Source organism: Vulpes vulpes, chromosome 3 (assembly GCF_048418805.1).
Source record: "Vulpes vulpes isolate BD-2025 chromosome 3, VulVul3, whole genome shotgun sequence".
In the NCBI taxonomy this organism is placed as follows: Eukaryota; Metazoa; Chordata; class Mammalia; order Carnivora; family Canidae; genus Vulpes; species Vulpes vulpes.
In genome coordinates this window covers 137257304-137280661 of record NC_132782.1, presented here as the reverse complement: position 1 = coordinate 137280661, position 23358 = coordinate 137257304, and the positions used below count along the sequence as shown (strand labels likewise).

The 23358-nt window shown below is 42.0% G+C and overlaps 1 protein-coding gene across 2 annotated transcripts in view; it reads right to left on the bottom strand.

Moving 5' to 3' along the window:
- Positions 1–253: 253 nt before the first annotated feature.
- The window catches only part of ZNHIT6 (zinc finger HIT-type containing 6), an 87116-nt gene continuing 64011 nt past the window's right edge, over positions 254–23358 (bottom strand). Inside the window, exon 10 of one of the 2 annotated variants that reach the window (XM_072754705.1) lies at positions 254–2177. In XM_072754705.1, the coding sequence (XP_072610806.1) occupies positions 2068–2177 (110 nt within the window). In that variant the 3' untranslated portion in view covers positions 254–2067. The remainder of the gene's footprint in view (positions 2178–23358) is intronic. The other variant, XM_072754706.1, reaches the window with a different exon arrangement.

Genomic DNA, 23358 nt, shown 5'->3' with positions numbered 1-23358 from the left:
TTCCTTTTCAGGTGAGGAAACGCAGGTCTAGAAAGGGTAAAAGGCTCATCCAAAGTCACACAGTTGGTGTGTGACAAACAGTTGGGAGCGAAGCCAGTGAGCTGACTTCCATTCCCCTGCTTTAGCCAATGTGTGACCCAAGACCACAATAGTTGTGGGGCAGAAAGAAGGGGAAAATTATGAGTTTTGAGAATCATTAGTAATCCTATCATGAGACACACAGTTAATGTCATTAGCCAGCTAAACACGCTAATGTCTTTAATGAGAGTGGCAATATTTATTGCACTAATGAAGTGGCTGGTACTGGTAGCCTTTTGTGGCAGACATTTTTTTCAAGTTACAATTGTAACAATATACATATATAAAAAAAGATCTACACATTTCCTGTCTAAACACACACCTTGATCATTCTATTATGTAGACTGAATGAGTGAACATCTGTCCCTTAATTTTGTCAGAAAAAAAACTTCTATTGGGTTATAGCCAGAATGACGACAAAGTTATATGGCAGGTAGTTTAAAAACAAAATTGGAAAAAAAATAAAAAAAAAATTGGTTACTTCCCCCTCCCCCTCCCCTTTTCTACTATTTATTAGTTTTTAAAAAGTGACTTCAGTCCTAATGAAGGTATTGAGAAAGCAGATGCAAAGACAAAAGTTGATTCAATCAGTGCTATGCATGTCCTGGCAGCATGAGGAATAGTTTGCTCAACTGTGGAGTCCCCGGCTTGGGGCAAGGCCCCATGCCCATGAAAAGCATGCCTATGAAAAGCATGGGTGGGTCAGTATATTTTAGATGCTTCTTTTTGAAGGCCCTTCAAGGAGCTAAGAGAAACTAGAACACTCAGGTTCAGGGAGGATACAGACTTTTTACTCATTGTTTCCTAATGTAGGTTAGGACATCAACAGTCTAGAATGCTGAAAGAGACCTGTTGTATTCTATTCAAGATAGATGAATGGCATACTGTCATAGCCATTTAGGTCTAGAAGGGCTTCAGAAATCACCTAATCCAGTATCTTCATTTTCCAGATCAGAAAACAGAGGCCCAGTTAGATCCAGTGACTTGATAAAGGTTAGTACAAGCTTTCTGGGTGTGCTGCCAACCTCTAATGTGTGTATTGGGGAAAGGGGTTGGGGTAGGGTGGGGCAGCCAGCCTTTCAACAGGTCTGTGAACCTCTGAAAACGCAAGCTATACAAATAGTGTCTACAGGGTACTTTCCTGGAAGATTTCGATCTACATGAATTTAACTTGAAGATTTAAATAAAGATTTTAAAACATTACAATTATAATAATTATCCAGCCTTCCAAAAGTGTTCATTCAGAGTAGGTAGTAGGTGTGAACACTTTGGAGATGGGTCTTCTGTTTTCTTGGAGGTACTGAGGCCTATGCTGACCACTGCTAGTGAGATGGAGTGGGGAGATCAGAGCCAAACGCTGAGGGAAGCACTGTTCCACCTGACAGTATCACCAACTTGCTGACACTCAGCATCTTTACTGCTTGGGGTGGGGAGGGGAGGGTGACTTTGACAGCTGAAGTATACACTTCAGTAATTGTCCAGTCTGACAATGACTGTATATAAGTATGGCCAGCAGTGAGCACCCCTGGCTCCCCAAAAGTGCTCCAAACATCAAAGCCCAAAAGATCATTTGATGAATGAGCCTATTTCCTTGGAGCACAAATGAGGTGCTGTCACCACTCTAGAATGATGGCTACCATTTGATGAGTACTTTCTATGTGTGGTACTCATGACCTGTTACCTTGTTTTTTCTCAACAAGAGCAATGCACAGTAAGGGTCATTGCTCTGTTTCAGAGATAGGGGCAGCTACGACCCAGTGACTTGGCCAAAGACACCTGGCTAGTTAGTGGCAGATGGGAATAAACTCCACTGTCTGACTCTAACTCCCTTGCCTCCTGGGTTAGGACCCAAGCAGGTGGACCTGCACTCATGCACCAGTATTCTAGATTTTAAGTTATTGTCAAGAGCCCCCCTTAATTCCAGTATTTGTTTGGAGGCCTGTTTTCTGGAACTTCACGTTTGTTTGCCATGCATGCATATGACTTCCTTCAATTTCTCTGCAAATTTCCACCAAATAAAACCATATGCAGTTCCATAGCAACACTGCAACACAAACACGGTGTAATCTCTGTCCACTGCAGTACACAGCTTGCAAGGTCTAAAAGAAAGAAAAGAAGAGAAAAGATAAGAGGAGAAAAGGAAAAAAGTAGAAAAGGAAAAGAAAACCCTCAAACCCCCAAAACCTAAAAATAAAAAAAACGACATCTGTATACAGTTGAACAGAATCCCATGGTAACAAACACAAACATACACTTGGTTCTTTTAAACCTTCTCTTCTGGGATGCCCGGGTGGCTCAGCGGTTGGGCGGTTGCCTTTGGCTGAGGTCATGATCCCTGGGATTCAGGATCGAGTCCCGCATCGGGCTAACCCTCTCCCTCTCCCCGTGGCTCTGTCTCTCATGAATGAATAAATGAATCTTTGCAAAAAAAAAAAATCTTTTCTTCTTTTTTTCCCCCTTTGTTATAGTTTTAGAACAGAAGCTGGGTTGCCACATGTGTGAGCATGCAGGGTTCCAATCGGGTGACAGAGAGGAGCAGCGGGCATGGGCCTCCCACGCTTTACAAATGAAGGCTTCCACCCTCCCAGGGGACAGCCACTGGCCCAAGGTGACGCGGCTGGAAAGGAAGAGTGAAGGGACTTTTACTCTACTTCACGTGGCCCCTGGCTGCTAGGGAGCTGGGGAAGCTATGTGTGCCACCTGCTCTGTGTGACTCCCTTCCAGCTGCGCCTCCACGGGCCCTGGGTTTGGAGGCTCCGGCTGCACTGATGTGGGTAAAGGTGGCTTTTCTGTCTGCGGCCCCTGCTTTCCCCTCTGCTTCTCTCTCCTCCCCGGAGCCTACGCTTCTTAGGGCTTCCTATGTCCTGACCAATGCAGACGTCTCAGAAACCAAGACATCTAAACAACTAGTCAGTTGGGGTTATGCAGTGATTTGCTCCTGTTTCTACAGGAAGGTGCAGTGCTCACTAGCTGAAGGGGTTAGGAATTCATCAGGTAAATGCCATTCTCCGGGTTGCACGTTTGTGGATCGGAGAAACTTGTTATGATCAGGTGCTAAAACCTGAAGAATATGTTCCTTGGCGGCTTCCTCACTGGACTTGTGCTGAGGGACCCAGTGACCTACTGAGGTGGTGGGCTGAGGGACAGCCAAGTGGTGAACACAGGAAAGCCTGCCGCTTCTGGAATACTTAGTAGGTGCAGGTGCTCTGAGAGGGCTCTTTATGATAGTTCATCCTCCCACACTCAGAACCAGTGTTATCATTCTGCTTTAACCCATGAGAGATCCAAAGCTTTCAGAGGTGGTCAGTCCTGTCCAAGATCCTGCAGTGGCAGAGCGGGTTCTGCTCAGGGCTGAGAATTCCAGAGCCTGTCCAGGAGCAACTTCCCCATAGAAGGGGGTGGGGACACTCAGCAGAGACATGCAAATAAGAGTGCACCAGGAGAGATCATATTATTTCCTCAGGCGAACTTGAACCCGTTTTCGGATGTGGGGGATGGGTGGGTGGGGGAGGCGGAGGAGTGGGAACATCCCTGCTTCTTGTCCAAATCCAAAGAGGGGATCCAAGGTTTCGGTCAGGAAGGCTCTTTTTTTAATCAATTGTTTTTTGTTTTCAGAACTAATGTGGAAATGACCCAGTGAGGAAGGAAAATGAGCATGGCCTGCCCTGGTCACACAATTAAAACATATATGCTGGCCAAAGGTACATCACTCCCCCACCCCTCCCTTCAGAGAGAGAAAGGCCCTTTCTGAACTGGAAGCCTATTAAAGCATTCCACTGGGGAATTCTCTGACCCTTCTGAAGGGACACTGTGAGAACCTTGTTCCTTAGAATGCAGTCACACAAAGGGTTTTGTGCAAATACCGAGCCATTATTCTATAAATGCAAAGAAGCATTAGGGATGGTATGTGAACAAAAGCTGGACAGAGGATGCACGCCCAGATGCTGTCTTGGCCAGGTTGCAATTTGAATGATCTAATGTTTTCTGGCTCCTTCCTGCTTTGCTTTTCCAATTTGGTTTGAATATTTGCATTACTGTATTATTTTCCCTGTACAATTGCTGTTGTCTGTACACAATTAGGTCATTTTCATAGTTGGGTGAGGAGACACTTCAGACGTGAGATGAGCTACAGCTGGTAGCTGGTTCTCTCCTGGGATGTGAATTTAGATCCCCATCTTGTTGATCCTAGAGACTCTACCTGCACCCAGGATCTGAAAGTTTTAATGTAGGTCATTCAACCAAGTGGAAAGAACCACAGCATCGCTTTGTAATGGTGGGTAAGCACATCTTGTTTCTATAACTTTCGGGTTGATTTGCTGATCTAATCATGCTGGTCCCTGGGCCAAATCTAACCCTGTACTGTAATGCTTCAGACACACACAAATAGGGCTGCTTCCTGGCCGCCTGTGGCTTCTTTGGTCTGTGGAAGGTCTGCTGAAGTAGACCCTGAGCAAGGGAGAAGGGAAGGGAAGCACTAGGGTGAAGAGGAAGGGCAAGCTGCCTCCAGAAATGCATGTAGATGTTCAAGTCAGTACAGAGGTGGAACTTTGACCTAGCACTTTGAAGAGAGAGAGGAAGGGGATCCCAAAGGAATGGAGGCTTATTTTGCTGATGAAAGCTGTTTTGGGCCATGTTCACAAAGTGCTCTGCAATCCCTCACCGGTGTAAAATCTCACTGATACACATTCCACCACCCCACAACTTTCTCAGCTCTTTGGAATTTGTGGCCCTTTGGGCAAGGCCAGTGTTACATTTTATGTTTGTACTACCTTTAAGATAGGTTGGACTAAACAAATGAAAAGGACAGGCTGTGATTAAAGTCACTGGGGAAGCTCCCTGACTTTTTTTTTTTTTTAAGATTTTATTTATTTATTCATGAGAGACACAGGGAGAGAGGTAGAGACACAGGATGAGGGAGAAGTGGGCTCCATGCAGGGAGCCTGATGTGGGACTCGATCCCAGGTCTCCAGGATCATGCCCTGGGCCAAAGGGAGACCCCAAACTGCTGAGCCACCCAGGGATCCCCCAGCCCCCTGACTCTTAACAGTGCTTCGTAATCAGACACGACCACACTTAGCTCATTGAGTGCAGCATTCTCTGGCAGGACCAACTCTCTGGCTCAACCTTCTCATTGTTCCTGCTTGTTTCGTCCCTCCATTCCTTAGATCTGAATCTAAAACACTGACCTTGTTTCTTCTCTCTTCTTTCGTTTTTATCCAAATCATTCATTCATCATTTGTTTACTAGATATTTGATCACCTTCTGTGTCAGATATGTTCTAGATGCTGGAGTTACAACCAGTGAATAAGGAGTTTGTCCTCTCACAGAGCTCAGTCTAAAGAGGAGCACAGACCATAAAGTGTGATAGGCATTACATACATGAAGGGAAGCCCACTTAAACTTTTAGCAGTGGCTGATTCATGAGGCAGCTAAGACTCACAGAGGTGTCTCTCACAGATGGCTGATGACAGGACTGGAACTAGAGACCATTCAGGAATCAAAGCCTAGCCTCCTGCCACCACCTCCTTCTTGAGGCCCCCAGTCAGTCTTATTTGGTCTTTCTCATCCAGTTGCACAGAGGTCATACTTACTCTTCTCCCACGACTAAGCTATTCTCACCTCAGTAAAACTCACATTCGTCACTAAAGCCAGATATCTGCCCTACCTCCAAGAACTGATGTGCTGATAAACTGAGCTGCTAGATGTAAAAGTGCTTTGAGAACTGTGCTGCAATACAATTCTAAGTACTAAAGCTTCTATCAAAGTAACATTTAGTTCAACCAACAGATGAGTCAAGGGAGTAACCACTACTCAATACCAGGTTCTGTGGGAGTGAAGCTATCTTCAAGTATATAGTATGGCCCCATCCTTAATGGAATTTCTGAGAAGCTGATGGTACAAAGTTAAAGAGAAAACACAGTAAGCATTTATGGAGTACTTATCATGTGGTTTTCCTTACAGTATCTCAAATAATCCTCACAGTCGTTTAGGATATAGGCATTATTTTCTTCCTGGATGGAATGCCCTCCCCCAGTTCCTGTCTGGTCAAGCACAATAAAGCATAGTGGCTAAAAGCCTTAGATCAGGACTCAAACTGCTTGAATTCATATCTAGGCACTGCCAGTTACTTTCTGTATGACTGGGAACGTAACTCAAATTCTCTATGCTTCAGTTGTAGAATTTAGATACTAAGAATAGTATGTATTTTATACTTTCTTATGAAAGTGACCATATATGTTAAGTACTTGTGACAGTACTTGGTCTAGAGTAAGCATGAGATAAAAGTTAGGTATTATTATTATCCAGCTCCAACACCTTTTTATCTGCAAAGCCTTCCCAGATCCCCCATTAGAATTGGTCTCTTTTACCTCTATCTCCTCACATCACTGTGCGTGTGCCTCTCAGCATATTTTTATGTGTACCTGGTTATTAGTGTCTGATACAGAAAAAACAATAAAAATGTTGATGGTCAGATAAATGGATGTTTCTGTCTCCCAGAACTACACATGTTCATAGAAGGGAGAGTATTGTGTTTCTAGCTATGACAGAATATCTGTATATCCTAGATAAAATATAACAAATATGCTTTTAAATGCAGAGTTAACCTCTCATACAAATTAGGGAAATCCTCATCACACCCATGTGTGTATGCATACAGACTGGGATTCAAAGTGGTAAGCTGCCACTGGAGCTCTGCTGCTTTGGAAAGTCTGTCTATCCCAGTGACTTTGAGGCTTGGTTTTAGGGGCATTATGGGAGACAGAAGACCAGGCTTAGTGCCCTCAAAAGATGGAGAGTTGGATTAGAGAATTCTGCATAAAAGTGAGACTCCTAATAGGATACATACTAAATGAGACTAGGCTAGAAAAAAGCCTGCCTATCTGCAATGAAGAAAAATGAGAAATTTTGTCTGTCTTGGCCCATACTCATAAGATGTTAAAACACAATCTTGCCCTCACACAAGTGTAGGATTTGAATTTATACTATCTACATGGTCTGGATAACTTTAGCTATAATATTAGTTTAAATTGGCCCCAGCGGGACTCCTGGGTGGCTCAGTGGTTGAGTGTCTGGTCTTTGGCTCAGGGCATGATCCTGTGGTTCTGAGATCCAGTCCCACATCGGGCTCCCTGCAAGGAGTCTGCTTCTCCCTCTACCTATGTCTCTGCCTCCCTCTCTGTCTCTCATGAATAAATAAGTAAAATCTTTAAAAAAAAATTGGCCCCAGGTTGGTAGCATACCAGGGCACCTGGCAGAAGCAGATCTTCTGTGGAGGGACAGTTCCACAACCTTCATAGGACTTAAACAGATAAAGTCCCACTGAACAGAAGATCACAACTAAAATGACAGTCACACTAGGAAACACACAAGCTGCCATGAGTGAAAGTCAGTAGAAACCACAATGAGGAGAATTAGACATTATATAACAGTTATCATATACCAAATATAAATTGTTTAAAATGTTTAAAGCAATAGAAAGGGGAAACAAAAACATGAAAAAACGAATAAACAGAATCTAAAAAGACCAGGTAGAATTGAGAAAGAAAACCCCAAATACTACCTCTGAAAATAAAAAAAAAGTATAATTATTAAAATTAGAAACAGTAAACAAGTATAAGTAGAATAGATACAGATAAAGAGAGAATTAGTGAACTGGAAGATAAATCTAAGGACATTACTCAAGATACAGCCAAAAAAAGGACAAGGCAAAGAAATGGGAAACAAGATGTTAAGGAGGTCAGGAAGAAAAAAAAATTGAGATGTGAGAAAGGCAGTATATAGAGAACATGGCTAAAATATTTCCAGAATTAAGGGAAAGAAGGTGGCTTGTTTAATCCTTGAATCTAAGGCATCTGGCAAAGTGCCTGGTACATAGTAAATTCCCATTTAGTGTTCGTTACATTGAACTGACACATATGCTGTAACATTTGCTTGTCCATTACACCTTTTTATTTAAAAAATTCACAAGTGATACAGTTGTGAACAAAATAGACAAAATCCTTATCTTTATTGACCTTGTGTTCTGCATAAAGAAGACAAATAAACAAGTGAACACACTAATACTCAAGATACTTTTTTATTATAAGAACTGTTATGAAGGAAGTAAAAGGGTTGTTTAGTAGATATATTTGGACTAGGATTTCATCAAAGAAGTGAGACCTCAATGATAAGAAGTCAAGTGAAAGAATACATCCTAAGCAAAGTATATAGCAAGTGCAAGGGCACTGAATGAGAAATACTGTGGCATTTTCAAGGAAGAGAAAGAAGTCAATGTGTTTGGAGTTCTATGGGTGACACGGAGAGTGATATTAGAAGTGATCTGAGAGGTGAGCAGAAGCAATGGAATTTTTTTCCCATTCCCAGCAGGAAATCATTTTAAGGTTTTAAGTGTAGGAGCAGTGTGCTCTGTCACCTTGGCTACTGTGTGATATAGGAATGAATTGTAGAAGGGGCAAGAATGGAAGCAAGGAGCTTAGTGATTTCAGGTGTCCAGGCATTAGCTGACAAAAACTTATACCAGGATGATGGCTGTGTGTATGGAGAAGTGTTTGGATTTAGCTGTTTTTTGATGTAAAAGGTGATGGAAAGAAATGTGGAATCAAACATGATCCCTATTTTTGGACTGAGCAACTAGGTGAAGAGTGGTGCCATTTTCCAAGATGGAGACGAGAAGAAGAGTAATGCTTGGTTGGGCGTGAGGTGGTAACATGAAACAGGAATTCTGTTTTGGGCATGTTGAACTTGAGATGCTTATCACACATCTAAGTAGACAGCTGTGTATAAGAACATGGAGGAGCTCAGGAAAATGAGCCCCAAGTGAAGGAATGGTCATATTTTGAGATGTATGTTTCCTTTAAGATCCCCCAGTAACACAGACTGACCACTTCCAGTTCCAGACCCTGTGGGAATAGTCAATGTAGCTTCAGAGTTTGGGAGAATCTGCCTGCCCAGTGCCCAACTCAGAAGTAGAGCCTGGAGTCTTCCAGCCCCATCGAAACCCATTGCTTTTGGTAATAGCTGCAGTTTTAAGCCAGTGCATTCTGAAAGATGCCAAAAGACTGAGTACAGAAACGGCATGGTGACAAACCCAAGCAGCTCTTGTGTGAGGAAGGGTGGAGAAGTCATCATATAATCTGACTCCCACCCACTCCCACCCACCAGCTCAGAGCATTGTATCTAAGAGATCCAAGGGAGTAGAGTTAAGAATATGACGCATCAGGAGGTACAAAGAAAGAGGAGATCCCAGCATGAGGTAATGACTGTAAAATGCCATAGCCCATTACATAAGCGAAAGTGAAACCTCTAAGGAACAAACAAAGGGTATCATATTGATGTAAAAATACAAGAAGCTCACTCTGTGGTTGCTGACACACATCATTGTGGAAACAAAACCATGTCCAAAGTGACTATGGTTAAACTTGGAACCACATGACAGGAGCTTTAGGAAGTTCCAAAATAATCAAGAATAATTTGAACAAAGTAGCATTCTTCCTCAGGCTTATGGTTTTGAGAGAAGGGACAAGCATTCCTCTGGAGAGGAGAGACAACAATTCAAAAGGGTCAAAGTGACTCAAAGTTCATTTGAAAGAAGGAAGTTACTGCAGCTTTGGAAAAGGACTATCAATCAATTACTGATATTAGTCAGGATCCAGCAGGACCCAGCTCTCAAGCCCAGGAGACTACCATAGAATACTCCCTTCTCAGATCCGTCCCCATGTATGTTTGTGTGTGTGTGTGTGTGTGTGTGTGTGTGTGTGTGTGTATGTATATCCATCCTCACTAAGAAATCTGTCCTTTTTCATTGCTCAGGAAAACCATGACTATCACTTTAATTCTGTCCCCGATCATGTCTACTTTGCACTGGCCACTAGGAAACTCAGAACCAATTCTGTATCCTACCCTTAACTTATTAAGTACATAAAACTTTGGGTAAGTATGTAGTCTGTGTGCAAATTTCACTGTTGGCCTAATCTTGTTTTTATGCCCTTATTTTTTCTTTCATTCACCATTTTCAGATTTTTAAAAAAACTGCATTTGACCTACAATGTGTTTTGGAATAAAATAGAACACAAATAAATAAACTTTCTGCCCAAACAAGGCAGCATGAAAAGCAGGCACCTGGTGGTATTATGCCATCCCAATGAGCCAAAGGGGTTCTAATTACTGTCTGTTAGACACTCACGTCAGAATCATTAAGTTCATTAGATAGACAGGAATCTTGCTTCAGCTATAAACAAGATGACAAATTAAATGTTCATGAACAAAAGAAGGAGGTATTCAAGGTAAGAAGGGCAGAGCCAATAAAAACAGTCAAATGCGCAATTCTAATTCCTGTAGGGGGTGATTTCCACCCAGCCCAGGGTAAGGCTTCCAGGAGGAGCTCCTCTGGCCTGCCTGGGTGGTTCTCTTACAGAAACTTGGCTGTGCCCTGGGTATAGCTGGTCCCTCAGCTTCTACCACTAGGATCAACCACACTCTTGTCTAGACAAGTGGGTCAAAACCTCTGGAAAGGTTACTTTGCCTGGTTTCTCATTATTTCTTTACATTTTTAGTAGTTTTTATCCATTTTTTCTTTTTGTAAATTGCTGGTTATTCAACTTTTTAAAATTATAAAAGCAATACAAACACAATAAAAATTCAAATAATATGAGAAATATAAAATTAAAAAATCGAACTTCCCCTTTTTTACTTCCCATTCCATTGCTTTCCCCATTCATCAAGAGCAACCAGCAATAACTGTTCAGTATGGATACTTCTGGATCTTTTCAATGCACATTCAGACATATTTACATATACATACATGTACTTATAAAGTCTATGTATAGCTTTGTTTTTTTAAAATAATTTTTTAATTCACATTTCTCTAACTTCTTTTTTGCACTCATTAAAATATTGTGGATTCTACTTCTATTACATACATATCAACCACATTCTTTATAATGGCTCTTGAATGAATCATGAAATCAGAGTAAAAATATGTCTGAATAATATTTCAGCCTATTAAGGAACATTTAAGTTGTTTCTAATATTTTGGTAGTACAAATTAATGTCACAAGAAACTTGTAACAGGGTACAACTTATACTTGTATCCTTTTGTTGTTTTTCTTTCTAAGGAGAACTGTTGGATCAAGGGTATGTATGTGTTAAAATTTTGATAGGCACTGCCAAATTGCCTTCCAGGAAGATTGACCAATTTGCACTTCTACTAACTATGAAAGAGTGCCCCTTTGTTCACATTCTCATCAACAATGGATAGTGCCAGTTTTTAAAATTTTGGCAGAACTGACAAGAGCATAGTACTTATTTTATCTTTGGCCGATAGTAAGGGTGATCATCATTTTTAGTCCTTCCTTTTACTATGGCTACAATGAAAGACATAACTGAAGGTGTGGTTTTGATTCATTTCCTTTTGATACAGATGACCAATCAAAACAGTAGTATTTTGAGCTACTGATCCCTATGGAGATGCATATGTTACACATTTCCATATTAGGAAAGTCAGTCATAATTAAGCTCCTATGGTCAAATTGTACCTGACGTTTATTCTTGGATTCATTTAATGGCTTTGATCCAAAGTATTAAAAGATGTCAGAACTGTATTCTGATAATGTTTCTTTGTACTATCATTATCACACTAACAGTTATATGTAACAAACAACTCTAAGTTATGGAAAAAGAAACTTATTAGTCAACTGTTGGGAGTGCTTGTTTCTGCAGCACATGTAGTCAACTGTTGGGAGCCCACTATTAAGCTAATTAACAGATAACCGGGCCCCAGGAACACCACGGTGATCTCAGAGCAGGCATGGTATGGCTGGAAGGTCACTTCCATACAGCAAATGTTGAAAGTTTCTTGATCTTTGTGCTCAGAGTCCTTTTTTTCCCTTTTCTTTTCCTTCCTTCCTTCCTTTCTTTTTCTTTCTCTTTCTTTCTTTCTTTCTTTCTTTCTTTCTTTCTTTCTTTCTTTCTTTCTTTCTCTTTCTTTCTTTCTTTCTTTCTTTCTTTCTTTCTTTCTTTCTTTCTTTCTTTCAGATAGCACAGAGGAGGGGGCAGAGGGAGAGAGAGAATCTCAAGCAGGGCTCCACACTCAAAGAGCCTAATGAGGGGTTCAATCTTATGATCCTGAGATCATGACCTGAGGAGAAATCAAGACTCAGATGTTTAACTGACTGAACCACCCAGGTACCCCCAAGGGCCTAATTCTAGAGAGATAGAATCTTAGTGGTTTAACTTAGGCCTTTAGGGAGGGCAGGCTCTTAATTACAGTCCTAACAGACTGAATCCATTGGGAAAGAGATCCTGCAAAAGGAAACTGAAGTATGGTTAGAAAGTGAAATGGATGGTAGTTAGTTAAAATCCAATCAAACAAAACTATCCCCTACACTGAAATTTACAATTGCCATTTCTTCTCTTCAACTTGTAAACCTGCCCAGTCCCCACAGTATCTACACATAATCTGACAGCATGTTCCTTACATCCAGAAAGGGGTAGAAAAATGGAGACCATCCTATTTTTAACATTTTGTGCAATACTTGTTCAAGAACTTTCCACTTTTTGTGCCCTGGGATTAAAGTATGTACATCTTCGAATAAGAATAATAATCCTGAGAGTTTATTTTTTTAAATAATTTTTTAAACTTTATTTATTCATGAGACACACACACACACAGAGGCAGAGACACAGGCAGAGGGAGAAGCAGGTGCCATGCAGGAAGCCCAATGTGGGACTGGATCCCGGGTCTCCAGGATCATGCCCTGGGATGATGATGGTGCTAAACTGCTGAGCCACCCGGGCTGCCCATCCTGAGAGGTTTTAATATTGATCTTCACTCATTTTCCCTTCTCCTTGGTTATCCTTCAGGGCATAGAAATTCTGTTTATTCATTTATTCATCCATGCAACCACTATATATGGAAAGCAACCTTCTACTAGACATTGTTCTAGGTGCTGAGGGAACAGCAATGAAATGGAAAGACACAGTCTCTGTCCTGGTAACAGATGAGGCTGGAAAAGAGTAAGCAAGTTTGGAATTTGGAATTTGGACTTCATTTGAAAAGTAATAGAAAGTTACTCAAAGGTTTTAGGCAGGCAAGAAACATGATCAGATTATACTTTGGATATACCTAAAGTATATACCTAAATGGTATGTAGACAGAGTGGACTCCAAGGATAAAGAACAGAAGCCAAGAGACCAGAAGGCCAATGAGGTAGCTGGAAAAAAAAGATGGTAGCTTGGGCTAATCTGGTAGCCAAAGAGATACAGAGATATGCACAGAATGAAGAGATATTTAGGAGGTAAAATGAACAGGATTAGGTTATTAAAGTGTTATAGGAAAGAGACAAAGATAACTCTGGTATTTCTGGTATGAGAAACTGGATGACTGGTGATGACAATGGGAAGCCTGGGAGAAGCTGGATAGAGGCAGGAGGAGAAAAGGATAAATTAGCTGTGGGTCACACTGAATACATGTGTGATTCTCATGTCAGGTTACATGTCTGGTCTCAAGTTCAGTAGAGAGATTCAGAATGTGGAATTATCAGCGGACATGAAGCCAAGGAGTTAGAGGACACTGCCCAAGAAGAAGGTATATATTGACCAGAGAAAGGCACCAACATTGAACTCATAGTTTAAGAAACCTTGGAGTATTCTGCTCAAGAATTGTAACTTCTGGATCCTGTGGAGCCCCACATCAATTCTCTTCTGTTGTAGTTTATTCTATAGACTGTAACAGCCAGCTCCTTCATTTGAGGAGATTAATAATTTAGGCAACATTCCTGGTGGATCCACCATTTGCTTCAGCTTGTAGAAAGATTCCCATCTAGTTTTGTTCAGTTCCAACTAGTTCGGAAAAATAAGTGTTCCTCATCATGCCCATATTATCACACAAATTGTACGGGTAAGTCCTGTGCCTTTGGTTCAAGGGCTAACAGATTTCCAGGGCCATTGGACTTAGGGCTAACCAGGCTATGGATTGGTGGTGGTGGGACAGTGGGGTCCACCCTTAAGGAGAGCCCAGCCCTGACTGAGCCCCTGCCTTCTACCCTGTTCCTTGGTCCTCATGGCAGATTTGAGGATCACATTCCTTCCTCACAGTGTAGTCCCAGTTGCCCTTCTCCTGCCTCTCTCTCTCACTTCAGTGTTAGGTTATCCAGCACTGGATATGTGGAAAAATTGTGCATTTGCTGGATCCTTTGCATCTTTGTTTCTGTTTCTGTTTGAGGTACCAGAAAGAGAGAAGAGAAAAGAAATACACAGGAAGCATATTAGTAGGGCTGAGCTAGGATTGAGCTACACTTTCAGATGATAGGGTCACCTACTGACAGATGATTCAGGGATCAATCTTGAGTTCTTAATATTGCCAGGAGAGACCCAGAAGTTGGGAATATGGGCAAAACATCAGACACCTAAGCTGCTGAAAACCACACAGAGTTTTGGTAAATACATGCACAATTAAAAAAAAAAACAACGTATTTGCAAAAATATAGGTGTCTCCAGTTTAGCTCTGTTAATCCAAGGAATTGTTTGAGCCTTGCGGCCTAGTCCACGATCCCAGCTCTGACCGCGGCTGCCCATGAAGGCCTCAGTGAATTCATCTTGGAGCCTCCAGACTTCCTTGGCTGGTAACTTGTTCCTCTTGGGACAGTTTCGCCTGAGTTGAGCGGCCTGGCCCCCAGCTGTGTGCCGGCCCTCTCTCCGGTAAAAGGAAACGCTTTCAGTTTAGTCCATTAACACAAACATTCAAAAGCAAACATTAAAAAGCCACAGATCATGTTCACATAAATAAAACAGGATTGAGGAAAGCTTCACCCCAAGAAACCAAAGGGGTGTTTAAAAAATGGCCCTGGCCTTCCAAGTAGGCAGGCGGGCAGCAAAGCCACAGCAATTCCAAAGACTTGTGTGCCTGGTAGAGCTGGGTGGCGGAGGCCACAGACCTTTGAAGAGGAAATGCCATCCCCGGGACAGGCAGGCAGCCAGCCCCTGAGTCCTGAAAGTACCAGAGAGAAGCAGAAAGCAGAGAAGGGGATTGGGGGGCGGGGGTGCACAGTGAGGAAGTAAAAAAAAGGGGAGGAACAGGGCAAATAAATGGGGAGATTCTTCCCAACTAGGGTCCACACACCCAGACCAAAGAGTCATTAGACAGAGCGATTCACTGTGCCCCTGAGACGAAGCCAGGGCATGGACAGTCCTGGGCGGCGGGCACAACCCAGGGTGACTAAGGCTTTGAGGAGGGGAGTGCGTCGTCGCCGAGGGGTGGAGAGGGGTGGTGGTGTCTGGGCTGAGAGATGCCTTTGCTTTGAACGCTTCAGAGGAAATTAACTTTACAAGGTGCCTCCCTGTCTCCCAGAGTTATTAAAAGAAAGGAGGGAGCAAAGAAGAAATGGAAAAAACGGCAATACCTCAGGAAGGGCTATGTGATCCTAACAGAAGGAAATGAGAGGAAGATTAAGTGACGAATGTGCAACCTCCCCTCAGGGAGGAAGAGCTCTGAATGTGACCTTGTGCAAATGGAAAAGAAACACAACAACCAATGTGGCAAAGGGCAAGATGTGCCCGTGCGCACGCTCCCCAGCTTTGAATATCTAGAGGTAAATGACAAATACTATAAAACCTCCAAGTAAAACAGTCTGTTAGTACTCCTGTCTCAAGAAGGCAGCACTGAATGCTAAAGGAATGGCAGCGAGTGGGGGAGTTGGTATAAAATCATGGGGTCACCAGAATGTACAAATCTGGGAGCTTTTACAAGTCTTAACAGTGGGGCCAATAGATGAATAGCTAGGGACTGACTGCTCTTTTGTCGATAAAGGGGGGAAAAAAAACCCCAGTACATCTAAAAACTTAAAAAAAACCCTAAAAAATACAAACCAAGGAAGCCAACTGAAGCCATCTATTTCACAGGGTAGGAAGCCAGGTGTTTTCCTGCGTGTTAAAAAACTGGGATTTAAATTTTTAAAACCCTCCTGCCTGACAATAATCCTCAGATCAGATGAGGCTACCCTCGTCCAACTCTGGTAAGTCCTGCCAGTGTTTGAAAGCGCAATCCTTAGAAGCCTGTGCTTGCCCAGACACATGCATCCAGTAACTTCTTAGATTCAAAACTGTGTTCAGGTAGGATGGCAAATCTCAAGTTGAAAAAAAAATACACTGGAAGAGAAACAACCTTTCTATTGCTTCTGTTCTGTCTCTGCACTCCAAAGTCCTTTAGTCTCTCAAAGCCATTTAGGAAGGCAAGTCTAGAAGGACTCTGATGCCTCTAGAGGTGACACTCAGAGTGAGTGGCCTCCTTATGGACAAAACACCTCTGTGCCTTCCAGATAGCACTGTGTTTAGCCCACTGGTGAAGGAAACTGCTCTAGCTGGTTTCTGCTGGTTCCTTCATCAAAGCTGCTCCCTGAACCTCTCAAAGCTCCATTTCTTCCAACATGGAAGCCCTAAAAGGGTTAGGAATTTTCTTCACCAAATTAAGAGTACCCTGATTGACATACTTCATGGGCTAATTTTTATTCTCAATTTTTCTTATTACTTTATGTGCTTATCAATAGATTTAAAAACGATCATAGCCACAGTATACTGAAAGTTTACCATGTGCCAGATGCTACATGGTCGCATCGTGTATACTTCTTATAAGCCTGAAATGGATACCATATGGTTTCCTTGGTTAATTGAGGCTCAAAGAGGTTATATAGCTTGTGAGAGGTTATATAACTAGTAAACCATAGAGTCATGGTTTGAACTCAGTTCTAGTTAACTCTCAAACTAGTTCCTTTAATCAGTATACTAGATTAGTTTCCAGAGGCCAAAGACAGTTTTATTTCTGTAGCAGGGAGAAACTATTAAGAAATTCCATGCTGAGATCTTTAAGTAGTATAACTCAATGTTCTGTCTCTGGTATTGACCAGCAGGGGCATTAGGTAGGCATGGTGAGGACACTGTATTAAATACCTTTTTGTCGCTCATTAGTCTATGTTAATCTATGTTATACCCATTAATGTTTTTAGTCTACATCAAACTCTTGGATACTAGGTTCTATAAATTTATCATTTTATTCATTCACTACATTTTTATGTATCCCCAAAGTACTTTTGTTAAGGTTCTAGTATTCCCAGATTTAATGAATCACTGATAGACTCAAGATTCAAAACAAACAAAAAACACAACTCAGACTAGAATGAAAAGGAGTGAGAATAAATCACAAATTCTGAACTTAGGTTCCGTTAGTCAGCCTGTTGACTATGGAATGATGGTTAAAAGAAAAGATGGACACCGTCTCTCAGTGGTCAGCCATGGGATGTGGCTACCTGAATGAGGTTCAGGATAAAGGGTGGGATAACTCTGGTTTAGTTTTGCTGCATATATAGTAAAGCATGTTCTAGACAAGTGGGTTTAATAACAACAAAGACATTTGAGTGTTAAATAAAAAAAGAACGATGAGAAAATGACAGAATGATTCAAAACCACATTCCATGAAATGTTGTGTGTGTGCGTGTGCATATGTGCACCTATGCATGTATGCATTCATGTGCATATGTGTTGAGGGAGAAGTGGAGGGGGGCAGAGTAACTGACTTGAACATTTCAAGTTGGGGAGTGGATTCAGAAGGAAGAACTGGAAAGAAATTTCAAGGGGCTGATTTTGGTTCAGTGTAAAGGGAGAGTTTTCTAACTCTCAGAACTGCCAAAATGGAATATGCGCCTCAACTGGTGATAAGCTTCCCATCTGTGGGAATATTCAAATAGAGGCTGAACGACCTCTATTTGAAGAGATATGAGAGATGCTGTGGAGGGAATTCTGACATTGAAGGTGTCTGAGGGTGTGGAAGTGACTCCATGATCTCCAGAATCCCTCCCCAGTTTTAAGATTCCATACTTGATATCTCTCACCCTTCATTCACCATCTGGGCAATCCCTAAGAAAGCTATTAATCTCTCAAAGCTTCAATTTCCCCTTCAGTAAATGCGTTACATAAAACCTGCGAAATCACAGGTTTGATGTGAAAGTGGTAATTATATTTTACTAGGATTCATCATAATAATTATATTTATGAAAATAAAAAATATTCACGAGTCACCTAAAAATCACCTTGCTTACCTCCTGAGACACCTTGGGAGGCCCTGGACTAGCTGATCTCTATGATCCTTTTGGGTGTCAGATCCCAAGGTTCTGTGGTTCTGTAGACTTGAATCACAGATGTTGGAGGTGACCAAAGAGGAGAGCTGTTCAGAAAAGATGACAAGACCACTAACAAGCGGTGCTTATTTGAACTTCTTCACATTCTATATGTCACTTGGGAAATTTTGTTACTGTTGTAGATGTGAATGGGAGGAAAGTATGCCAGAAAGACTGCAGAATGACAGGAAAATGTTACTAGGATCACCTTTCAACTCCACTTCTAGCTCGACTCTCAGGCTGGCTCTCCTTGCAGCACCATAAATGGGTACCCATCCCCATAAAAGTTAATCCAATGAGGAGGAGAGACTGAGTTCTAACATACCAAGTAAAAATCCAGAGGCTCACCCTGGTATGGATTTACATGCCCATTCCTGAACCAATTACTTTGGCTGAGAGGGTGGAATGGGTAGAGGGTTATCAATCCCAGCCAAATGAGACAGCTAAGAATGTAAAGGAAATGTGGGATATTAGATAGAAGGACTAAGCACTGTTGGATACTCCAAATTCTGGCCACCTAACATTATCCCACAGCTTCCAAACATACAGGCCACATTCCCTTCCCAAAGGGAGATAATATAAAAATTTATCCAGTCACTAACGCTAGATCCAAGTCCAATATTTATGTCAATGTGCAAATCATGTTAAGTAACTCTTCATGGTTCAGTGATCTGTGGGTAAATAGTAAGTTTAACCACACCCTATGTATAATAGGAGAGACAAAACAGAACTGCAATAAAAACTCCAAATTGCAGAGGGGAGAATGTAAAACATTCAGTGGTCATCAATCCTCACACATATTACAATCTTTTTGGACAGAAATGGCAAAGATTCCTATCTTGCAGTGAAGTCAAGCTCTGGGGTTGCCTCAATTCCACTCTCCAAGAGGATCTCCCCTTATTCATTATTATTGCCAGAGAACTTCCTCAGGGGACTATACAGCTTTAGCAGCCACTGCTGGTTGGTGTAACATTAGAGTGTACACGTGATGGGAGATGGGGTTCTGAGGACTGATTTAGGGGTTGGGCAATCATTTTTGTCATTGGGGATTTCTCTGTGAAATAAATCCCTCATGACTTTAGTTGGCTTCCATCCATGTGTTTCTGGTTGTGATGGTTAATTTTATGTGTCAACTTGACTGGGCCACATAGTGCTCAGATATTTGGACAAGCATGATTCTAGAGGTTTCTGTGAAGGTATTTTGGATAAGATTAACATTTAAATTAGAAGACTGAGTAAAACAGATTGCTCTCCCAGTGAGGGTAGGTCACAGCCAATAAGCTGAAGGCCTGAAAAGAACAAAAAGGCTAACCCTCCTCTGAGTAAGAATTTCTCTTCTTGACCACCTTTGAACTGGTACATTCCTTCAGACTTGAACTGAAACACCAGCTCTTCTGGGTTTCTAGCTTGCTACCTCATCTTGCAGATATGGAATTGCCAGACTCTATAATCACATGAACCAGTTCTGTATTATCAATCTCTCTCTCTCTCTCTCTCTCTCTCTCTCTCTCTCTCTAATCTCTCTCTCTTTGGTTGTTTGGAGAACCCTGATTAATACACTGGTCAATTCCATGGGTTGGTAATAAAAGTAGATATCTAGTTGATTAATAGCTTTTCATTTAGAGCACAGGTTGGGATGGCTGTAGTTAATGGCTTTTGCTTCCATATTGGCCTCTGGAGGCAATACAAAGCAATGACCTGGAGAGGAGAGGAACAGCTACTGTCCGCTTGCCAGGAGGCTGCACACCAGCTGCATCTTTTCTAAAGGCATGGATGTCCCTCTGGACAGGTTGGAAGGGTTTAACAAGAGGATTCTAGAAGAGGCTTGGGAGATCACACTTATTCCAGGTCTTTATTGTACTGTTCCTTTCTCCCTTATTTTGTTCAAACTAACCTAAATGTAGGAAGGAACCTGGCTTTTCCATCAATCAAGGATCCAGACCACTGCACACAGTCTACTAAGATGATCCATCACCAGCAGAAAGCATTTCTTATAGCAAGGCCCTATTTCATGCTTTGTTTTTAGAGGCATTAGCTTCAAAGTAAATTCTTCTTTCTTATAAGATTTACAAAGGCTCCAACTTATAATCAATACATCCTACAGCCTGAACTTCTTGTCCAAGTCCCTTAAAGTTGCATCTCAGGGAAACATATGAACTAAAGGTCCCAATACATATTAACAATGGAAAAACCAACTATTACAGTACCACAAAGCATGAATTGCCAGTGGTCATCTATAGTAAGGACTGTTCCTTACCCTCCAATACCCATTTAATTTTCCTCCTCAGAAAAAAGATCAACAACTTTTAAGTTAATCACATTGCCACCCAGTGTAAAGATTTTCTTAGATTTCCTCGTAGGTAGCTGTGGCCATATGGCCAAGTTCCCTAAGTGGAATGTCACAGAAGTGCTGTGTGCAACTGCCATAAAATGTCCTTAAAGGGAAAGTTAAGATTATTTTTCTTGTATGGACCAATGTAGTCCCTACTACCACTCTAGTCTAGGACAGAGGCTCTCCTCACTATCTTGATTCAGCCAATTCCATAATCAAGGGCCTATAACTTGCCACACTTCATTTCCTGGTTTCGAATTCTGATATAGTTGACAGAAAATCCAATTTACAAATACTTGAATAAGGAAAAAGAAAAGGAATGTATTGGCTAGTGCAACTCAACACTCCACAGGGATAGATGGCTTGGCTTCAGACTGGCTCTCCTTACAGTAGCAGAACACGCTAACCCACTTTTTAGCCTTACATTTTTACAGCAGGGGAGAGTCCATGCCCTGCCTGTTTTGTAGTTCCCTCAGATTGCACCAGCTTAGGCCACCTGCACAGTTGGAATCAAACATGTGGTCAGAGGAGTGGAATACTCTGATCTGTTTAGACTGATGAAAACCCACCCATGAGCTAGGGTTGGGCTTAATCCCATCCAAACCAGATGGCTGAGAACAAAAGGGGAGCTAGTAGTTTCCCAGAGGAACTCAAGGTATGGTTACCAGGGGGATGCATGTCAGGGAGCAAACAACTGATTTTTACTATACCTTTTAATATAATCCATACTTGTACCATCACTTGGCCTAAGCTTTCTAGATTCATTACTATTCTTTGGAGAAAGACAAAAGGGGGCTGTAGGAGATTACAGATGATAATGAAATACTTCTGCATGGGCTAAATTATAAATTTCAAATCAAATGCTTTTTGATGTGTGAAATAAGCTGAGAAATAACTTGCTTGCCCTCTCACTCCTATGGGGCACCCAGGTTTGGTAGGAAAGAGAATCTGATTGCTTAGAAAGAAAACCAAACCAAACCTTACAAGTGCTCCTCTTGTCACTTAGGAAAGTGAGAAAAAAACATCTGGATCATGTTTTCCCTTTGACTGTCCACATACAGGTCAGCCACGAACAGTGGCTTCCTTCTTATAGAGTCCTATCAATTCATTACCTGGGGGACTGGATGCCCGCTCTCACTTGGCTTTCCTCGCTACCTCAAGTTTTCCATTTCCAATGCTTAGAAGTTTTGTTTGTGAGGGTCCAAATGTGGCAGAAACTATTTACAGGCTTCTAAGCTGCACTAGCTGCAGAGGCCAAAGATGTTGGCTGAACAACTAACCAACCTTTCCAGGGAGAGATCTGAAGCAGAGAATGTGAAAAAACACCTTCCAATCTGTCAGGAACATGGAAAAAGTTGCTGTCTCTTCTGTGTTGGCGGGGGCCCTGAAGCACAGCATCACAGCATCTGGTTAACCAGCCACTGAAACTTCAAAACACAGAGATTGGACTCTACTGTTTTTCTTTAGGAACACAGAGCAGCAGTCAAGAGTAGGACCACAGGGCTCTAGGAAAAATAAGAAGTTATTGGGCTTTCGGGACTGTCTTTGCACCACAGATTTATACCATATGGACTTAAACTAGAATCAACTGTTTAAGGAGCCAAAAGAAATCATGATACCAAGAGGTGGTGTGTGACAGTCTCTTCTCACAGTAAAAATAACTTTGAGTGCTTAGCAGAAACCTGGAAGAAGGGAAGTCTTTCTGAAGTTAAAAGCCAAACCACCATTCGATAGTCCCTGCATTACCTACCCCAGGGAGATAGAAAATTTCCTTTTAAAAATCAAGTGGCTTAATGTACTTCTCTCCTTGGTTATACAGTTCAGAGCATGAGAAGTGGCTTTAGTTCTATGGAATTAAGAATTAAAACTTACATTTCCCTGATAACATGGCCTTTCATTGGTCTGCTCTGCTCTTTTCATGGATTTCCTCCAACCATTCCATTTCCACTTCTGAAACCATTCTGGATTCCCAACAGGTCCTGAATTGATACTTCCTCTCATGTGGCTGTCCTAACTCTCCCAAGCCTGACCCCAAGCCTGTCCTGTCCAGAGGCAATGCTCAATAGCTCTCAGCTAGAGTCACCAGCATGCCCAGCACATGTTCCTTCTGCAACTTGACATAAAGTCAACGTGACAATCAATAATAGTTGTCTTTGCGCCCTTATGTCCTTTCCCCTTTGGCCCCCTCCCCGGGGAGTCGGGAGAGCCACGCTCCCTGGGGTCTGCTGCAACTGCTTTGAGCAGTGCTCAAATCGGCAGGACACAATTCATAATAGCCAGTAAAACGGACTTGATGCTAATACCCTGGAATCCAATGAAAGAAACTGGCATTAGCATTAACAGATGGTTTCAAACAAACTCTTCAAACCAGCGGAAAAGGTCAGTACCCTGGATGAGATACCCGAGGGGAACTAAACGTACTAGGAGAAACTCAGCCTGCTGTCTATCATCGAAGAGAAAAACCTCTAGGCAAAGCAGTTTTAGAAACTATAAAGAAACTGTCCTTTTCCAAAAAATGTTAAGGTAGCCTGATGACCCAGACCAAGCCCACTCAGAAGGTTGTGTAACCTAAAGGTTAAGAATGTGACCTCTGAAGCCCAACTGGCCTTGTTTGCATCCTGGCTCACCTATTTACTCTCCATGTGACTGACCTGTAGAACTCAGTTTCTCTGTCCATATCCTACAAAATAGGGATGATGGTACTGTGCTTAAGGGACTGTAGGGCCCATATTTTATCATCTCTGAGATCTTTAGCTGTAAAATAGCTTTCGGCCAGGCCACAGT